The 16,816-nt window shown below is 37.2% G+C and overlaps 1 protein-coding gene across 3 annotated transcripts in view; it reads left to right on the top strand.

The window, feature by feature from the left end:
• clcn1b (chloride channel, voltage-sensitive 1b) overlaps positions 1 to 16,816 on the top strand; it is a 242,144-nt gene that overhangs the window by 137,740 nt on the left and 87,588 nt on the right. For all 3 annotated transcript variants that reach the window (XM_051931704.1, XM_051931705.1, XM_051931706.1), the window contains 3 exons: positions 1,455 to 1,556; positions 10,190 to 10,274; positions 10,450 to 10,599. In XM_051931704.1, the coding sequence (XP_051787664.1) occupies positions 1,455 to 1,556; positions 10,190 to 10,274; positions 10,450 to 10,599 (337 nt within the window). The remainder of the gene's footprint in view (positions 1 to 1,454; positions 1,557 to 10,189; positions 10,275 to 10,449; positions 10,600 to 16,816) is intronic.

Below are 16,816 nucleotides of genomic sequence, written 5' to 3'. Positions count from 1 at the left end.
TTATGTTTAACCTCAGAAAAATTAGTCAAAAATGCTGAATTAGTTTCAACAAGAAAAAATGTTATTACATGTAAAAGAAACTTGTAAATACCAAAACAACATAAATATAGTAGGAAAGGTATGTCTAGCATACACTACTGTACTGATGCAAATTTAGTACAGGTCCATCATGTAATATGTTTTGAAACAGTCGCCAATGCACAGTCTGACATTGCATTCAGGACTGTAGAAGCATGTTTCTTTGCACGATTATTTTATAATATTTTTTGTTGCTTGTGCATGAGATGGTAAAATGTGTTATTGTAGGCTATCATAGTGCAAGATCTAGTGACTTCCATATTTCCCCTTACACCGTGACAGTTACTGAATTGTGAACATTGGTTAGAGGGCTAACGTCTTTCTTGTCCTTGCACTTGATCATAATCAGTTTCCTTTTTTGGCTACTGTTGCACCACGGTGAAGTTTTACTTGACCAAATTCACAAGGCATGTCATGGTAGTTTGGTCATACAGCGCCATATGCATCAGTTTCACTATCTATGTCAAAATCTGATGACCATTTCACATTGGCACTACCAATGCTTTGGATCAGTCTCCACACACTCATGAATATCAATGAGTTATCATAGAGTTACCATAAAGTGTCAGAATGCATAAAAATATTCATGTTTTTGGGTGCATGATGTTATTTCATCCACTAGATGACAACAGAATACTGTCCTGAGAGTTATTTGAGCTTAACACTGTAAAACTGATCATTACCTTCACCCCAAGTGCGTCTTAACCACAATAACATAGAATTCAGAGGCTTAGTCAGGCTCAGAATTAATGCTGACATGGTTAAATTATTTTGTTTTAAAATTGTCTCCCTTCATTTAATGGATTTTTTTTTTATGGATGTCGCCATGTTGCTTATAGTTACTATGGCCATTGTTGGGCTCATAATACACAGTTCAAACACCCTATGACATCACACAGGCCATGCTATATTATATGTGTACACAACATACATAATCTAAACTTTCCTTTAAAATACAAAACCTTTTGATAACAACTTGTGTATTACACTTATTAGATAAAGTGATCTAATGTATAGTTATGGTTTGGACATCTGATCTCATTACTTGGCTACATCTTCTGTCTCACTTTTAGTGATATTTTTTGACTTTCTTTCAGTTAAGCCTTTACTTTTACTGTCATCTTCTTGTCTAATACCATTTGTCCTGCTTCTAGTGTTAAACAAATGGCATCTTGGTTACAACAGGTAAGTTAATGTGGGTTTTGCCTGAGAGTGTCCCATACAAGGCTGATTTTTGATGTTCTGCTATGACAGACTTTGGCTCCAAACAGTCCTATAATCTATAGGAAGCGAATGGGTGGATGAATGAGCATTTTTGTATTGCCTACTACCTGTATTCATAATAACTAATAACTAATTTTGTTCTTTTCTTTCAGCATTTCCTGTGGGTTCCTTGGTGCCTTCTTTGTCTACCTGAACCGACAAGTTGTTTTGTTCATTCGACGACAGACAGTGCTAACAAAATTTCTTACCAAACAGTGAGTACATTTTAATATTTGGCAAAGTTTGTTTTTTAATTTTGAAAATAAATAGACTAAATCCCTTTGAATCAGAAGAGTTTTACTTAGTGCTTGTCAACTATATTATCGCGTAAAATACTTTAATTCTCACACTAACCTTAAATTTTAAGTTCTTTATTATATGGAAGCATATACACCAAACTAAAATATTAAATAACACCTTCACTTAGATAAAGCACAGTAATAATAGCAGAGAAGACAAACTTTTTATTCATTCAGTGTAAGTTAAATACTAAATAAAGTATACAACCTGAAGTCTTGTAGCTGCAGTACGTTTAGGATGGCCTTTCAGTCTAGGTGGCACAATTCTTCATTGCAGAGTCTCTCTAGAGGCACACAGCAGCTTATATAATTCTCAATGTAAAGACAAAACACTTATTTATTATGTAATTAGGCATGATCATTCAGAGAACTCTGAGCCATGCCTCCTCGTTATCCATCAAACCTTAACCTAATCAAATAAGGCAAAGACAAATTGTTAAACATTAACTCAGTCAAGCAATTCCAGTAATGTCAATGCAGAATCTCAATCTGTGAGTTCATCATTTCAGTCCCTACAACAAAGTACATGTAATTCCCACTGTGGATGAACCTCCATCATCAAAATGACATAATTCAGTTGCAAACTATGAAAGCTCCAAATTGTTATCTACATATCACAACATCTCACAGTGCACTTTTTATTAGGAATATTGTATACTGTTAAGGCTATGGTGGCAAAGTTGTTCAAGCTGCTGTTTCACTGCTCCTGTGACTTATTTTTGAATTCCATCCCAGACACTGTCTGTGTGGGATTTCTCCTGGTGCTCTGGTTTCCTCTAGCACTCTAAAGACTTGTATGTTAGGTTCAATGGTAACTCAAAATTAATCCTGTGAAGAGTATGGGGGTGAAAATGATGCCCTGTTGAGGCTTGTGCTGCATTCAACTAAAACTCAGAACTCGTAATTTCTGATCTCCAACTTGGAAAACAGAATGAAAACGTGATCTGAACTTCCTACTCGCAGAGTTGAGCTTGGTCTCTCAAGTCTGAGTTTATCTTACTACAAATTATGACATCAATTCAAGATGATAATGTGGTAATGTGTACTGTGGTCAGGAAATACAGTAACACTTAATAGGTTTAATTTATTTATTAGAAGAGTTTACTTTAAATAAATCACCTCACTCTGTAATACTGAATATTTAGAAGGTAAACAATAATATTAACAGAATGAACAGTAACAGGTTAACCGATGTAAGTTTGTTATGTGCTACTGTTCGTACATTGCACTCAATAGTTGCTTGGTGCAGTCTTTTAACTGCAGCTTCCAAGCAGAAATAATACTATGTTGTATTTATTGGGGCCAAGAACATAACAATCTTTTTTAAACATGACAACATACTTTTTGTGCTATTTTTGCTCATGGTTTTATTCTTCAATCCAGACTATACAACTGTTTGTTAGCATTTGTTGTTGAAACACCAGCTTTCATGGGGGTATCCATGTTTACATTTCCACCAGGGAAGTGTGAACACACAGAAGTCACAAATGACACAATTGCAACTTCCACCTTCCTAGCTCCACTCTATGACGAATGCAGATTGGTTTGTGTCTCGCTGAAAGAATAAGCCCCAACTCTCGAAGTAACTGCAATGGAATAAAACAAGTTAAGAAAGTAGATTTATGTACGTTGCTTAAAACGTTAAGGTTCTGAAAATGTTTTAATATGCATACCTTCATATGGATATACTGTAGTCTTAAACCATAATAACCAGCAAAACAAAATGTGTAACATTTGAATCATACAATAGTGGTACAGTAGGCCAATGTGGCTGTGCAGTGTTTAACTCTACTGCCTCACAGTTCCAGTTGACCATGTTCTCTGGCTCATCTCTCCATGTGTAGAGTTTGCAGATTCTCTCTGTGTCAGCATTCTAACATGGATATGCTAGGTTCTTGAGAACTTTTAATTGCTCCATCCATCTTGTATTCTTACCCCACTCAGAATGCTCCTGTTTTGTGCCTGATGCTGCCTAAAGGTACTGTTGTGACTGAATTGTGTAGTGTGAGTGGTCACTTGACCACAATTCTAAAAATCACACAAAACACAATTCAGATACATACAAGCAAGCAACAACACAAGTTAAATGGAAAGCAACTCTTCATTCCTGTTATGTTGGGATATGTTTTTCTGTGGTAAAAGGTGGCCAATCAGGTAATGAGGCATTGTAATGAGACAGATGCAAATAGGGAAGAGCCATGTAGTAAGCATGAACCAACCAGAATGCAATGGAGTCTGTGTTTTCATAAATCTTCATTTTCACCCATCCACACTGAAGTGCCATGCTAGTGTTTTAGATGTGTCCAGCTCTGGAGAGTGATTTCAGAAGTATTTGTTTTTTTGTGTAGTTGAAAATGCTGAGAACAAATGTCTGCATTTTTAAATGAAAACGTACTATTGTGAATGGTACCTTATTCTCCACAAGCATGTCATTGGATTAATCAAATTAAAAAATTGATTGAATGTGAATTACATTTAAATATTTGTGCTCATGCTTTATTAAAAAAAAAACACTGCCATGTCTTTACCTATCCATCTTTTACAAATTTTATGAACTACTCTTTACTGTTAAATTCAGTCTTCCAGTTGATAAGTAACATTATTCTATTAGAATAAATGTATATGTTTTGTAATTCTCAAACTGATAAAATATTTAAACATAGTTCTATATATACCATATATATCTTGTAATGTATATGGTATACTGTATATACTGTACATATACAGTATATATATATTAGACATTGTGCCCATCAGGAGGCACTCAACCAGCCAAAACACAAAATGTTTCATTAAAGGTTCCCTCCAGCCACATGGGATTTTAATTTATTACCGGAAAGGAAACAGTTCCAATTATATCAAATATATTTCATAGCAGGCTAACAACACCTAAGCCTTTACTTGTTGTCATAGAGAAACTGTTTACGTTTCTCTGTAGTAAATTCTGTCGAATGTAAGTGTTTCAATAGCCCATTCCTGGTTATCAGAGCAGGTCTTTTTAGTAAGAGGAAGACATCTGTATCTGTCTCTCAGGTGAAGTTTCTTCCTCTATCGTTGACTCTTTTATTTCTCCCATGAAGTCACACAACTCTCTTGTGAGGTCAACATCACATGATTGGCTGAACTCCTACAGTTTCCAGTTTCCCACTTAGGGATGTCTTACTTGTAACATTGCTACGTCTTCAAAGGGAAAAGAACATGCTTTGAGGCATCTGAAGGCATTTCATCTTTTCCATCGGGGTTCACCTGTGCTTCATTCACTCCAAGATGATGGTACAGATTATGTTTACAGATACTGTACTGTATATCATATATCATATTGACAAAACTTAGACACAGATAACACACTAGTTCTGTGTGCTTTTGGCTACACCTTCCATGTGCAGCTTCTTCTGGATTTCTTCTTCTTACTTTCATCTTTACTCACTTCCAAGTGGGATCTAAGTTCAAGATCAACCTTCTCCAAACAGCTTGGTCCTGCACTTCTTCCCCACTTTGATCCTTTACCTTCAAATTTTCTTTTACTTTATCCACCCACCTCTGCTTTGACCTCCCTCGCTTTCTCTTCCCCAGTACTTCTATTCCCATCACTTTTTTGCCCACATATTCATTGACTGTCCTCATCATATGTTCAGACCACTTCAACCTATATTCCTGATACTTTCTTAACTATCTTTCCCACTTTTGTTGTACCTCTGATTGTCCCATTTCTTATTCTGTCCTTTTTTCTAACTCCACTCATCCATCTCAACATTCTCATTTCTGCTACATCTAACTTCTTATCCTGCACATTCTTTACTGCCCAAGTCACAGCTCCATACATCTTTGCTGGTCTTACCACTATTTTAAAAACCTTACCTTTAGCCTTTGCCTTAAATCTTTGATCATACAATACTCCTGATACCTTCTTCCAATTGCTCTATCCACATTGCACTGTATAGGTTATCTCTGCATCTGATTTTTCATCTTGGGCTACAACTGATCCTATATATTTACATTTTTCAATAGCTCTCACAGAAGATTTACTTCTGAATCTTGATCATCATTAAGCCTCAAACATTCTATCTTCATCCTATTCATCTTCAATCTGCTATCTTCCAAAGCCCTTCTTCATTCCTCCAACTTCCTCTCCACTTCCTCTTTTCTTGTTCTACACAACACAATGTCATCAGCAAAAAGCATGCACCAGGTCAAAGAGGTAAGAACTTAAAGAGGATCCATCTATCATAGATTTCTCTAAATCAATAATAACGCCATATACAAACCATTCTGATTCTCTTGAGGCATCTCAATGAGCAATCTCAATGCAAAGAATGCATTAGCTTTTCCAAGACATTGCTCATCCAAATTCACAGAAGTGTGTGTACATAAAAAGGGTTCAAGCATCCCTTGTGTTCCACAGAGTCCTGGCTATCTGGATTTACTTTTTCCTTTGTGTTTCAAAATTGTACTTCCTATTTGTTGATTTTTGTCTTTATTCTTCCACAGTACTATGTCACCTGCCTCTCAAAGAAGTCTCCTGTTTTGTTTCTGAAAGCCAGCAGCTTTTACAAATTCCTGGCTACTGTCCTTAGCTCTTGGCCTTTAACTATGTTTTGCCATTCAACAACCATTAAATCTTCTATATTTAACTCATATATTATATTTTCTGCTAGTTGCTCTCACCCCTTCAAGCAACACTAAGCTTTCCACCCTCCCAGAAGGCTTTGCTGTCAAAGGGAAGCTGGAAGAAAGATCAGCCATGGGCTGTACAGAGCAACTTTACGGTTATTGCATATTTGCTCCTAAGAGTAATATTACACAAAATGTATTTCCTCAAGTTCATCATCTAATCATTTGGGCGGAGTGGTGGCTCTGAGGCTAAGGATCTGCGCTGGCATCCAGAAGGTTGCCGGTTTGAATCCCTGTCACTGCCAAAAGAGATCCTACTCTGCTGGGCCCTTGAGCAAGACCCTTAACCTGTAATTGCTCCAGGGGCGCTATACAATGGCTGTCCCTGTGCTCTGACCCCAAGGGGTATGCGAAAACTAACAAATTCCTAATACAAGAAATTGTATAAGGCGAAATAAAGAACAAAAAAAAAGTTATTAAAAATAAATAAGTTTAATTCAAGCAAGTCATATAAGGCAGAAATGTACCTGAAAGCAAAAATTTCTTCAGAAAACACAAGTAAACTTATTAAAATAGTTAATAAGAATACAGTAAATGTGTTGCCATTCTGTATGCTAAAACTTTGAATTTTCAGTATTTATTGACATAGCAGTTGGCATTGACTCCCACTCCAAAGTTCTGGGTATGAATCTCTCCATGATAACCACTGACCAATGAAAAGGTCTTGTGGTGCTTCTTGTCTTTTTTTTTCTCCAGGAATTCTTATTTTCTTCCTAAATCCCCAAAAAATGGGGATAAATGTAGGATGTTCATGAAAAAACACAGAGAAAAAAAGGAACAAGTACATAATGCACAACTATAGTTGCATCAAATTTTTGAAATATTAAAATGTGTGCTTCAATTTAAATTAGTCTAACCATTCATGATTGTAATAGAAATTTGTTACTTTTCACCCTCTGATAAAGGTCTAAAGGTCCATAGTGGGCTACATCCATAATAAATGATCACAAATTAAAAATAATATAATAATATTAGTAAACACTTACCTTGAAATAGTCCAAAATAATATTCCACATGCTTATTTTAAAATGTATAATTTTTCACTTTCTGGGAGTGGCGCTTAGATGGCTAGGACCACCGTGCAATAAGAGGTAATTGAATCCCAGAGCATGCACGCTCAAAAAGGGTGCAGGTGGGCATGAGCACACTTCACTCCAGGCTTGATTGGGGTGCTTATCTGATTGCACATGTACAAATGCGAGCTGGTCAATCAGGTGCCTCATTCACACCTCAGAGGTAGACGTGAATCACACCCACAATCAATCAGGTAGGAAGATAAAAAGGAGCCTGCATGGCAAAGAGGGTATGGAAAAGATGGAAAAGAAAAAGAAGGTAATAGAAAAAAGAAAAGAAGAGAGAAAGAGAGTCAGAGGTTTAAAGGGGATTATGGAGACAGCAGGATACAGAGCCACCAGTGTGCAGAGGAAAGGAGGCAGGCAGCCACAAGGAGAGCACCTAGGAGGAGTATAGGGCTGACACTTGAGGGAGCTTAAGAGTGTCACTTCAGATTAGCATTTCTTGGGGTAGCTACTGTGACCTGATGCTTGTTGGGGGCTCCCGCATAAGGCTAAGGAGTGGCAGTGAGAGACAAAGGAGCGAGGCAAGGCACAGTCCATTGTTTAGGAACCCATGGGACAGCAGTGACCCAAGCCTGTGATGAAAGGTTAGCTGTGTCTGTCAGAAGGACATCTCCTCTGGCTGTAGGATCCTATCTGGGGTAATCAGAGGAGGAGTCGGTTTTTAGAAATTATGGACAGGGACTTGTGAGAGTTTTATTGAACAAATTCCTGCCTTATGATTTTAACCTAATTTTAAATGGATATTTATTTATTGGATTGTTTTAACCTCCACCTTTACATGGATTTTTATGGATTATTTATTTATTTATTAGAAGTAGATGCACTGCACTATTTAAACTCTGTTTGACTATTTGATTAATCTTAATAGAAGCACTGAGTACTTTTAGCACCAACCCCTTGCTGTATGTATTTGTCCTCCTTTGCTTGGCTCATCCTGGTTAATGACTATCAATGGTTCCGGGTTGAAGAGGATCCTGGCAGTGACAAAGGAGCATGAAGCTAACCCGGAACACCACACACTGGTAAACAATCAAATATCAAATATAATATATTTATGATTATCAACCCCAAAAGAGCATAAAATGACACACCACATGCCAATATAACTGATCCCCATTTTTTTAAGTTTTGGGAAAAGCAGTAACTTTGACCCATGAACCTCTGTGGCATGCACATCTTCAAGGTTTTTTGATCATTTTTTGCTAAAGGCACCTATTGGTTTACTTTTTATCATAAGGATGTAATTTCCTGTGGAAAACATGATCCAGAAGTGGCCTAAAATGAGGGTTTTTCATGTCTAGAGGGCCAAAAATAGAAGGAAACCCCAAAAAGCCTAACTTTTTGCATTAATAGATATTAAGTTGAGTTGAACAGTATATAATCTGTTTTTCTCATACAGGTGAGTTAGGAGGCACCAGACAGAATATTGAATTGATTTCAAAGCATCCATTAATAAATCTTATGAACACAATATGGGTATGTTAGGTAAATTGGCCTGTGGGTATATGCATGAATGTGACTTATGATGGACTGTGCTCAATACTGCCAGAATATACTTCATTATATTAAATAAAATCCATTGTGTATATAGTTTGAAAATGTACTGTACACAGTGTAACATTAAGGTATATCTGGAAACATTTTTAAGTTTTGTTTATTTCTTTAAAAAATTAATTATGTGTATAAGCAGACATACAATTTGTGATTTTAAAGCATTTTGCAATATCAGATACTATAGTTAAAGAAATAAGCCTAAATCAGGAATTGTACTCCGGTTTTGATGACTCTCCAAGTATAAGTTACATACAACTGTTAATCACACACCTGAGATAAAAAATCAGGAGTGGTCTCCCCTAGACTTTCTCGTTTACTCAGATATGGGGGTGAATATTTCAAGAGTTCTCTAAACCCTTGCATGTTGTCTCATTATATAATTCTGGTGTTAAACTTACCAGTTAAGTTTTCAACTACACATTTCATGTTGTGATTTTTAGTTAAGACACTACTGTTATAAATCTAGTGTTGTAGAACTATTAATCTGCCTTTTATGACCTTGGCTTACTTTGACATTCTTCTTCTTGTCCTTTGTGTGCTCTAGAAGCCTGACATTTTTCACCTAATACTAAAATACTATGAATTGTAGTTCATATCTCTTAAACATAAAACTTAAAAGAAAGTACACAATGGAAGGGTAAAATTTACATTGAAGTCTGCCCACCTGTGCGTAAGCAGCTGATGTCACCATTTTTGGCTGTGCGTGTGATTCTGCAACTATTTCAATAACTTGTATTAATGATATACTTTACGGTGGGCAGTCGCTATCAGACTTGCAAAAGAGGAATATGTACAAGCTGAAGTAACCTTTCTCAGTAATTGAGATGGCAAAGAGTGTTTCCCTGTTTTACAATAAATGATTCTTTTTCAGTGGGAGAATTTCCGATTCCAAATATTACTACAGTATGTCATATTCGAGATATCATAGTGAAGGCTGAACTTTTCTGAAAATTTTTCCTTGAATTTTAGTGAAATAAGACCACTATGACATTGATTATTTCATTCAGACAGACAGACAGACATGAGAACAATAATAGGTGCTTTCACATTTTAAGCGAACGTACCTAAAACAACTGATCAATTATCTTGTCAGGAACAAGACTGATAAGCACTGCTTCACACAACTAAGGACAAATTAATAACTACAATATATGTCAAATATGATCAGTAGACACCTAATTCCATACTCAAAAACAAAGTAATTTATCAGCATTCTTTTTTTTTTTTTTGTATTTTGTTTTTCAGCCGACTAATTTATCCTGGAGTTGTTACCTTTGTAATATCCACTTTGACTTTTCCTCCTGGTTTTGGTCAATTTATGGCTGGAGAGGTGAGCATTTTTCAAATTTATCTCCTTTTCTTCAGTTCTTCACACTGACCTTTTCAGCTACAAAATGCTCTCACTTCACATAATGTAAATCATAGCTCCATTACCCTAACATATGTCAACTAAACTTTTACTGTGTTTCACAATAATTACATTTGTCTCTTTTTATTCCATACAGCTAATGCCTCGGGAAGCTATTAGCTCTCTTTTTGACAACTACACATGGACGAAGCACACTGACACACCCCACCTATTAGGACGTTCGTCAGTTTGGATACACCCTAAAATAAGTGTCTTCCTTGTTCTGCTGCTCTTTTTTGTGATGAAGGTAATTTTCACATTTTGATAATTAAAAAATCTGACTTTAATACTTAATTAAAAGTTGATGTGAAATTTAAGCAGATTTAAATTGTTTAGCAATTCAGTACTTATTCCCATTTTCTCCTTTAGACAGTAAAATCAATGTGTTTGCCTATATCAGTGCAGAAAAAAATACCTGATGCAGGTTGATTCACTATCATCCAATCAGTTATTCAATCAGGTGATCTTTATATTGTGTTTTTTTCACAGTGAATACACATGTGTGTAAAAATAAAACACAGTGTATTAACAGATCTTTTTAATATGTTAAAGATACTGCAAATAAGAAATGGCAAGGGTAGGTATATATAACAAAAATGTACTATTAGATAACTAAATGATACAAGTAAAAGAAGACAATACAATGTTTCTAAATGCTTGTTCATGTCATGATACTGTTATTGGATGGTGTGACTTAGCCAACCTATTTTAGACAGCAATTTTCTTCATTGCGAATTGAAGGCCCATTGCTTAGTTACACATTTTCAGTTGTGGATGTGTTTCTTGCCTTGCAATATCTTGTGCCCTGGACCCTATTTACATTTTTCCACCTTGGTTGCTAGTTGGTTAATATAATTTTATATGTGACCTTGATTGTCTGATCACAATCACCTCCAATTTTTGTTAAGAGTGTAGCAACATCAACAGAGACTGAACTCTACAACTCACATAATTGCTATAAGCAAAAGAAACAGGAACCAGAAGTTATTGAAATCCATTATAGAAGTTGAGGTTGTGATGCCTCAGACCGACCATCAAAGTAACCTTATTTAATCCAGGGGCATCAGTAGTCATAACTAAGGATGGACCAGAGCAAGTGAGGCAGACAATCAAGATGTGAAAAATCACATTAATGGCAGTATATTAAAACAGAGAATTAAGTATGCAAAATTTTGAAGAAAAAAAAAGCACAACCAGTTGAGAGGTAAAATCCTTTCTTTTCCATTTCCGCATTGATGTTCAGTTACAGTAAATCCCAGGACTGTTTCATAGCTGCAATAACCTTCTGAAACCCATGAAGGTCTCTTCATGAAAATGATTTCCTATTCTTAGGAACTTCTTACTCCTAAAAATTGTTTAAGGGATTATTTAAAATACGGCATAGGGTGCTAAACAGTGAAACAGAACAAAATCAAGGATGCAATCACATAAACATATTGGCATCAAACACTACATCTCTGAGTTGGACTAGCATCCCAAGCCGGGTCAGTTCCTTCATCCACACCAAGTATATGGTATCAGTATATAGATGGATGGATGGTGGATATTGCCAGATGCTGTGTTATTATATATTTACTTTTTTCCTTCAAAATCACACATTTACATTTTTTTGTGGCAGCTGGTTAATAGCCTATACTTAGACACACAATAGTAAGAATTCTTTGAATCCTATACCTGGTAAGAAATTGCATTTATCTTGTGTCAGAAGTGTGCTTGCAATAAAATCAATAATAAGATAATTTGCTGTGAACAGTCATTTGTGGCTCCATTAAACATCCACATGTTTTCGAATATGGCACTCTAAGTAAAAAAATAAGAAAACAAAATTAAAAGGAAAGGCTTTTTCATTCTCAAAAGAAACAATTTAGTTAGTATTTCAAGGAATGACTAATAAATATTTATGTTACTTAAAGATACCTTATGCAAAAACATTCTAAAGTATTATTTCCATAACTAGAGGATGTCTCTTCTGTAGAGTTTACTGTGTAAAAGGGGAACATCCCCTAGGGAGCAGAACTTAGGAGAATAATGATTTATCAAAAGCATAGTACTTATTCAGTAAAACACACAAGGGATGGATCATCAAGGGAAAAATATAAAGTAAGAAAGAAAATGAAAATAAAAAGGAGAATGTAGCTTCCCCATTACCCCTGTGTTAAACAACCTTTATCCCTGCATGTCCAGTGAAATGGCTCCCCCAGTTTCACACTTTTCCTGACCTCATCTTACCTCTTTTACTGTCACCAGTGAGTCTTCACACATTCATCTTCCATGTTATTACACAGTTGACTTTTAAACCTAATTCTGGCGTTGGTTTTAAGGGGTCCAGGCTGTTCACTATACGTAGCTGATAGTGGCAAATATTAGCCCCTGAAAAAGAGAGTGGCAAATATTGGCACCTGAAAAAGTAGTAGCCTCTGGAAACCAGCTTGTTAAACTGGGAATTAGTTGTCCATGCATTCCACTGCCACCATCTGTAGGCTTGGAGGTAATAGGCAATGTTTTTATAATATTTAAGGAGTTAAACACTAAACCAGAAGGGTGCCCGTTCAATGTATGTAACCTACCCGTGCACCAGGGGCCTCATGTATAAACGGTGCATACGCACAGAAATGTTGCGTACAAACCTTTCCACGCTCAAATCGCGATGTATAAAACCTAAACTTGGCATAAAGCCACGCACATTTCCACGGTAACTCATTCCTTGGCGTACGCAATTTATCCGCCCGGTTTTGCAGACTGGCGGCACCCAGCGTCAAAGCAGTGCTACTGTTCCTGTGTGATCACCCTTTCTTTCTTAAATCCACATTCCTGGCGCGGCTTTATAAATACACTGAAATTAACTGCATATTGTTTATTAGTGTAATGCATCTGATTGTAATTAACCTGTAGCAATATAATGGTCCAGGGAATAGCCATAGTATTCCAAATACCATAACTGCTTTAGCATTGTAACTCTCACTGCATCTTCTTTCAGCTGATCCCGTTAAGGGTTGCCACGGCAGATCATCTTTTTCCACATTACTCTCACTGCACCACTCGGAGTATTTATATCACTGTATCTGAGTGGGAAATCACAGCAGCAGCTGATTGGAAAGAGAATTATCGGTACACAGCATGAAGCAGATGCTGCCTGAGCCACAGCAAACGCTTTAGTCCCTGTACAGACTTCGCGGTTTAGAAACAGTTTCGTCCCAAGAACTCTAAAGGCACTAAATCAGTCCATCAAGTGCTCCTTGTAGAACTGTTTGTACTTATAAGTACAATTTACCCCACTGTAAACTTGCACTACAGTTATAATATTGCACAACCTGCGCCACTTTATAAAGCGCGTATTTACATGTGATGACGGTATTCATTTCTAAGACGAAATGCAGCAAAACATGTTGATTATATTATACAGATAAAACTTTAACTTCATTTAAATAATCTGTATTGTTAATAATTAAACATGTGAGGACACGGTGCCGCAGCGCTAGCTAGTTCAGTAATTGTTCCTGCCTTGCGCTGTATTCTTGCTGGTGCTGACGCGACACTGGAAAGATAGACAGATATAATAATTAAACACGTACTACTAAGATATTTCAATGTTCCTTAAAAGTTTTGAAGAATCGAAGTTCTAAGCTTACAGATGGCTTCACGTCTATTACATAGCTTATTGTGTGGCGATTGAGTTTTTGGAGAAAGAAAAGTAAGGACAGGAATTGGAGGTTAGTACGTTTGAAAGAGACAGTACTGCTGTGATAAATTATTTAACTGAAGGTTGCGCATGGTGCAGCAAGCCTCTTGCGTGAGACATGAACAAGCACTGCGCCATCGTGTTCCCATGTTTAATAACATGCTTTCATTCCTATCATCATGAAAAAGATATCACGTATACATCTCAGTATTTTAATTATTCAGAGAGCTGTAATATCAAGAATGTAATGGATTATGTGTCCTGTCGGAGAAAGAGAAAGCCCGTTTAAAAAGCAGGTAGTGATTCATACACATAGAGCACATAGAAGATCAAATACAGAACAAAGCATTTAACATGCCACTTTAGTTACAATGGGATTTGAGAAACTAGTAAATTAAACGATTTTAAGATGAAGTTTATGATGTTCTACTTTAATGGCAAAATAAACTACGTGATTAAAGTGGAAATTTCGAGATTAAAGTTGACATTTCGTGCTTTTTTCCCTACTGTATGCCTTTTTTTTTTGTCTGTACCCTAATAAGCTTTCATATGACACTCAGACGGTGGGCTACGACTCGCTTTTTCACGGCGACTTTGATATGTGATTTCTTTTTTATTTCGGGTACTGTGCGACTTTGTGAAGTTGAGCCTTCGAGTTTCTCCGACACTCTGTCACTCGATCAAGTTCCTTTTGTTGATTATACCACTGTTTAAACCAACAAATAGTACGTTTTTCCTTTGCCTCCACTTGGTATTCGCTGAAATTCTTATATTTTCCCCTGTGCTTTTCCCATTGTCTTTTCACAGAAGGCTATTTATATTGATTTGCATATTCAAAGAGGCGTAATTCTGGGAGGAGTTGGGGCGGGACAGAAGGCGCGTGCACGTGCGTTACTTTTCACGTAAATCGGGATTTATGTAGTAGAAGAACGTGAAAGTATGCGTGCGCACAGATTCCTGCATCTGGATTTTTCTGTGCGTACGCACAATCCCGCTTTTGTGCTTACGCCATGTTATAGTGTGAGTTCTACGCACGGCGTTATACATGAGGCCCCAGCTGTTTTAAAAAAAATGTACTTTGTATCTCTACTTGTAATAGTGTTAATCATTAGAGGAGGTACAGCGCACTTGTTTCCTGTTCTTTATTCAAGGATTCTCTTTCACTAGGGTTCTACCCTTACACAGCACCCACAGCACACGCAAAGCATACTTACCTGATAGCAGCACCAGCCTGCTGCAGTGCTGATACATGTGGCTGCCTGGAGGAGGGGAAGATGCATGGAGTACAGGTCTGCAGTGTAGCTGATCCTGAAACACAAATGCAATTTGCAAGTAAAACACAAGTGATCTCTTGTCCTGGTTCTGATGGATATATTGTATAAAAAGGACCAATTTTGCGAGACTTTTAAAATTGCCTGCCATATTAGTACAACTGTACAATGGGTTAGATATCCTGGAATCAGGCCTATCTAGGAGACCCTTCTTTCAACACTGTCCTGTAAGAAAATGTATAAAGGTGGGCTTCTTTCTTTCCTGCAACTTTTGATAGGCTCTTTATACTGTTACCTCCATAGTGTTTCTTCTGTTGCTAGAAACCTTTAGATGCAGGACCTTTCAATTAATTTTTAGCATATTGAGCTTTCAACCAGATGCCCTTTTAGTAATAGGTGAAACAAGAATCAATTTTATTATAATAATAGCATAAAATAATATTATCATACCCATTCAAGGTTGAGGGAAGCTGGAGCCTATTCTGGCAGAACTGGATGTAAGGCAGTAAAAAGCCATGGTCAGCCAAGCACAGCGTGTCAGTTCATTGCATGTATATGGCCAATTTAGAATTACCAGTTAACTTAACATGCACTTTTTTGGAGATGTGGGAGGAAACCCTTACAAACATTATTCAATTCTACATGTGGCAGAGTGGTTAACACTGCTGCCTTATATAGTATTTTTAGGGGACCAGGACAGATTTGCGTGCATTGTCTCTATGGCTATAACAAATGTTTTTTTGACCAAAAATGGCCATCGGAGATAATGCGATGAAGTGAGAGACAGTCTGTTGCGAAATTTCCAGTCTAGGGCAGGTTCAGCAAGTGTGTAGGCGCGTCATCTTACACATAGCCAAATTCTGTGTCACTGCTCCTTCGAGCGGCCACATGAGTAGTTCTGTTGTGTGCAGATACCATAATGTTCGAGTTTCATATCACTTCTCAAAGTGAGAAACAGCATCAATTTATGCTGAAAGAAAAATTAACAATCCTGGAAAAAGTTGACCTGGGGACCCAGGTTCGCTTCCCGGGTCCTCCCTGCGTGGAGTTTGCATGTTCTCCCCGTGTCTGCGTGGGTTTCCTCCGGGCGCTCCGGTTTCCTCCCACAGTCCAAAGACATGCAGGTTAGGTGGATTGGTGATTCTAAATTGGCCCTAGTGTGTGCTTGGTGTGTGGGTGTGTTTGTGTGTGTCCTGCGGTGGGTTGGCAACCTGCCCAGGATTGGTTCCCTGCCTTGTGCCCTGTGTTGGCTGGGATTGGCTCCAGCAGACCCCCGTGACCCTGTGTTCGGATTCAGCGGGTTGGAAAATGGATGGATGGATGGATGGAAAAAGTTGAAGTTCCGGAATGAAGAAAAATTATGTGGCGAAAGCATATTGGAATCATGTCTTCATCTTAATCTCAAAAACTCATTTTCATTCTGTGTTTTCCTACCTGTATTTCTCTCTGTTATAAAGAAAATCCTGCAACGAGACGTGATCTTGAAGAGAGATAGAGAAACACTTCAGAGAGGC

Source organism: Erpetoichthys calabaricus, chromosome 9 (assembly GCF_900747795.2).
Source record: "Erpetoichthys calabaricus chromosome 9, fErpCal1.3, whole genome shotgun sequence".
Lineage (NCBI taxonomy): Eukaryota > Metazoa > Chordata > Cladistia > Polypteriformes > Polypteridae > Erpetoichthys > Erpetoichthys calabaricus.
Note: the sequence above shows the minus strand (reverse complement) of the source record. Positions and strands in the feature narration are given on the sequence as shown.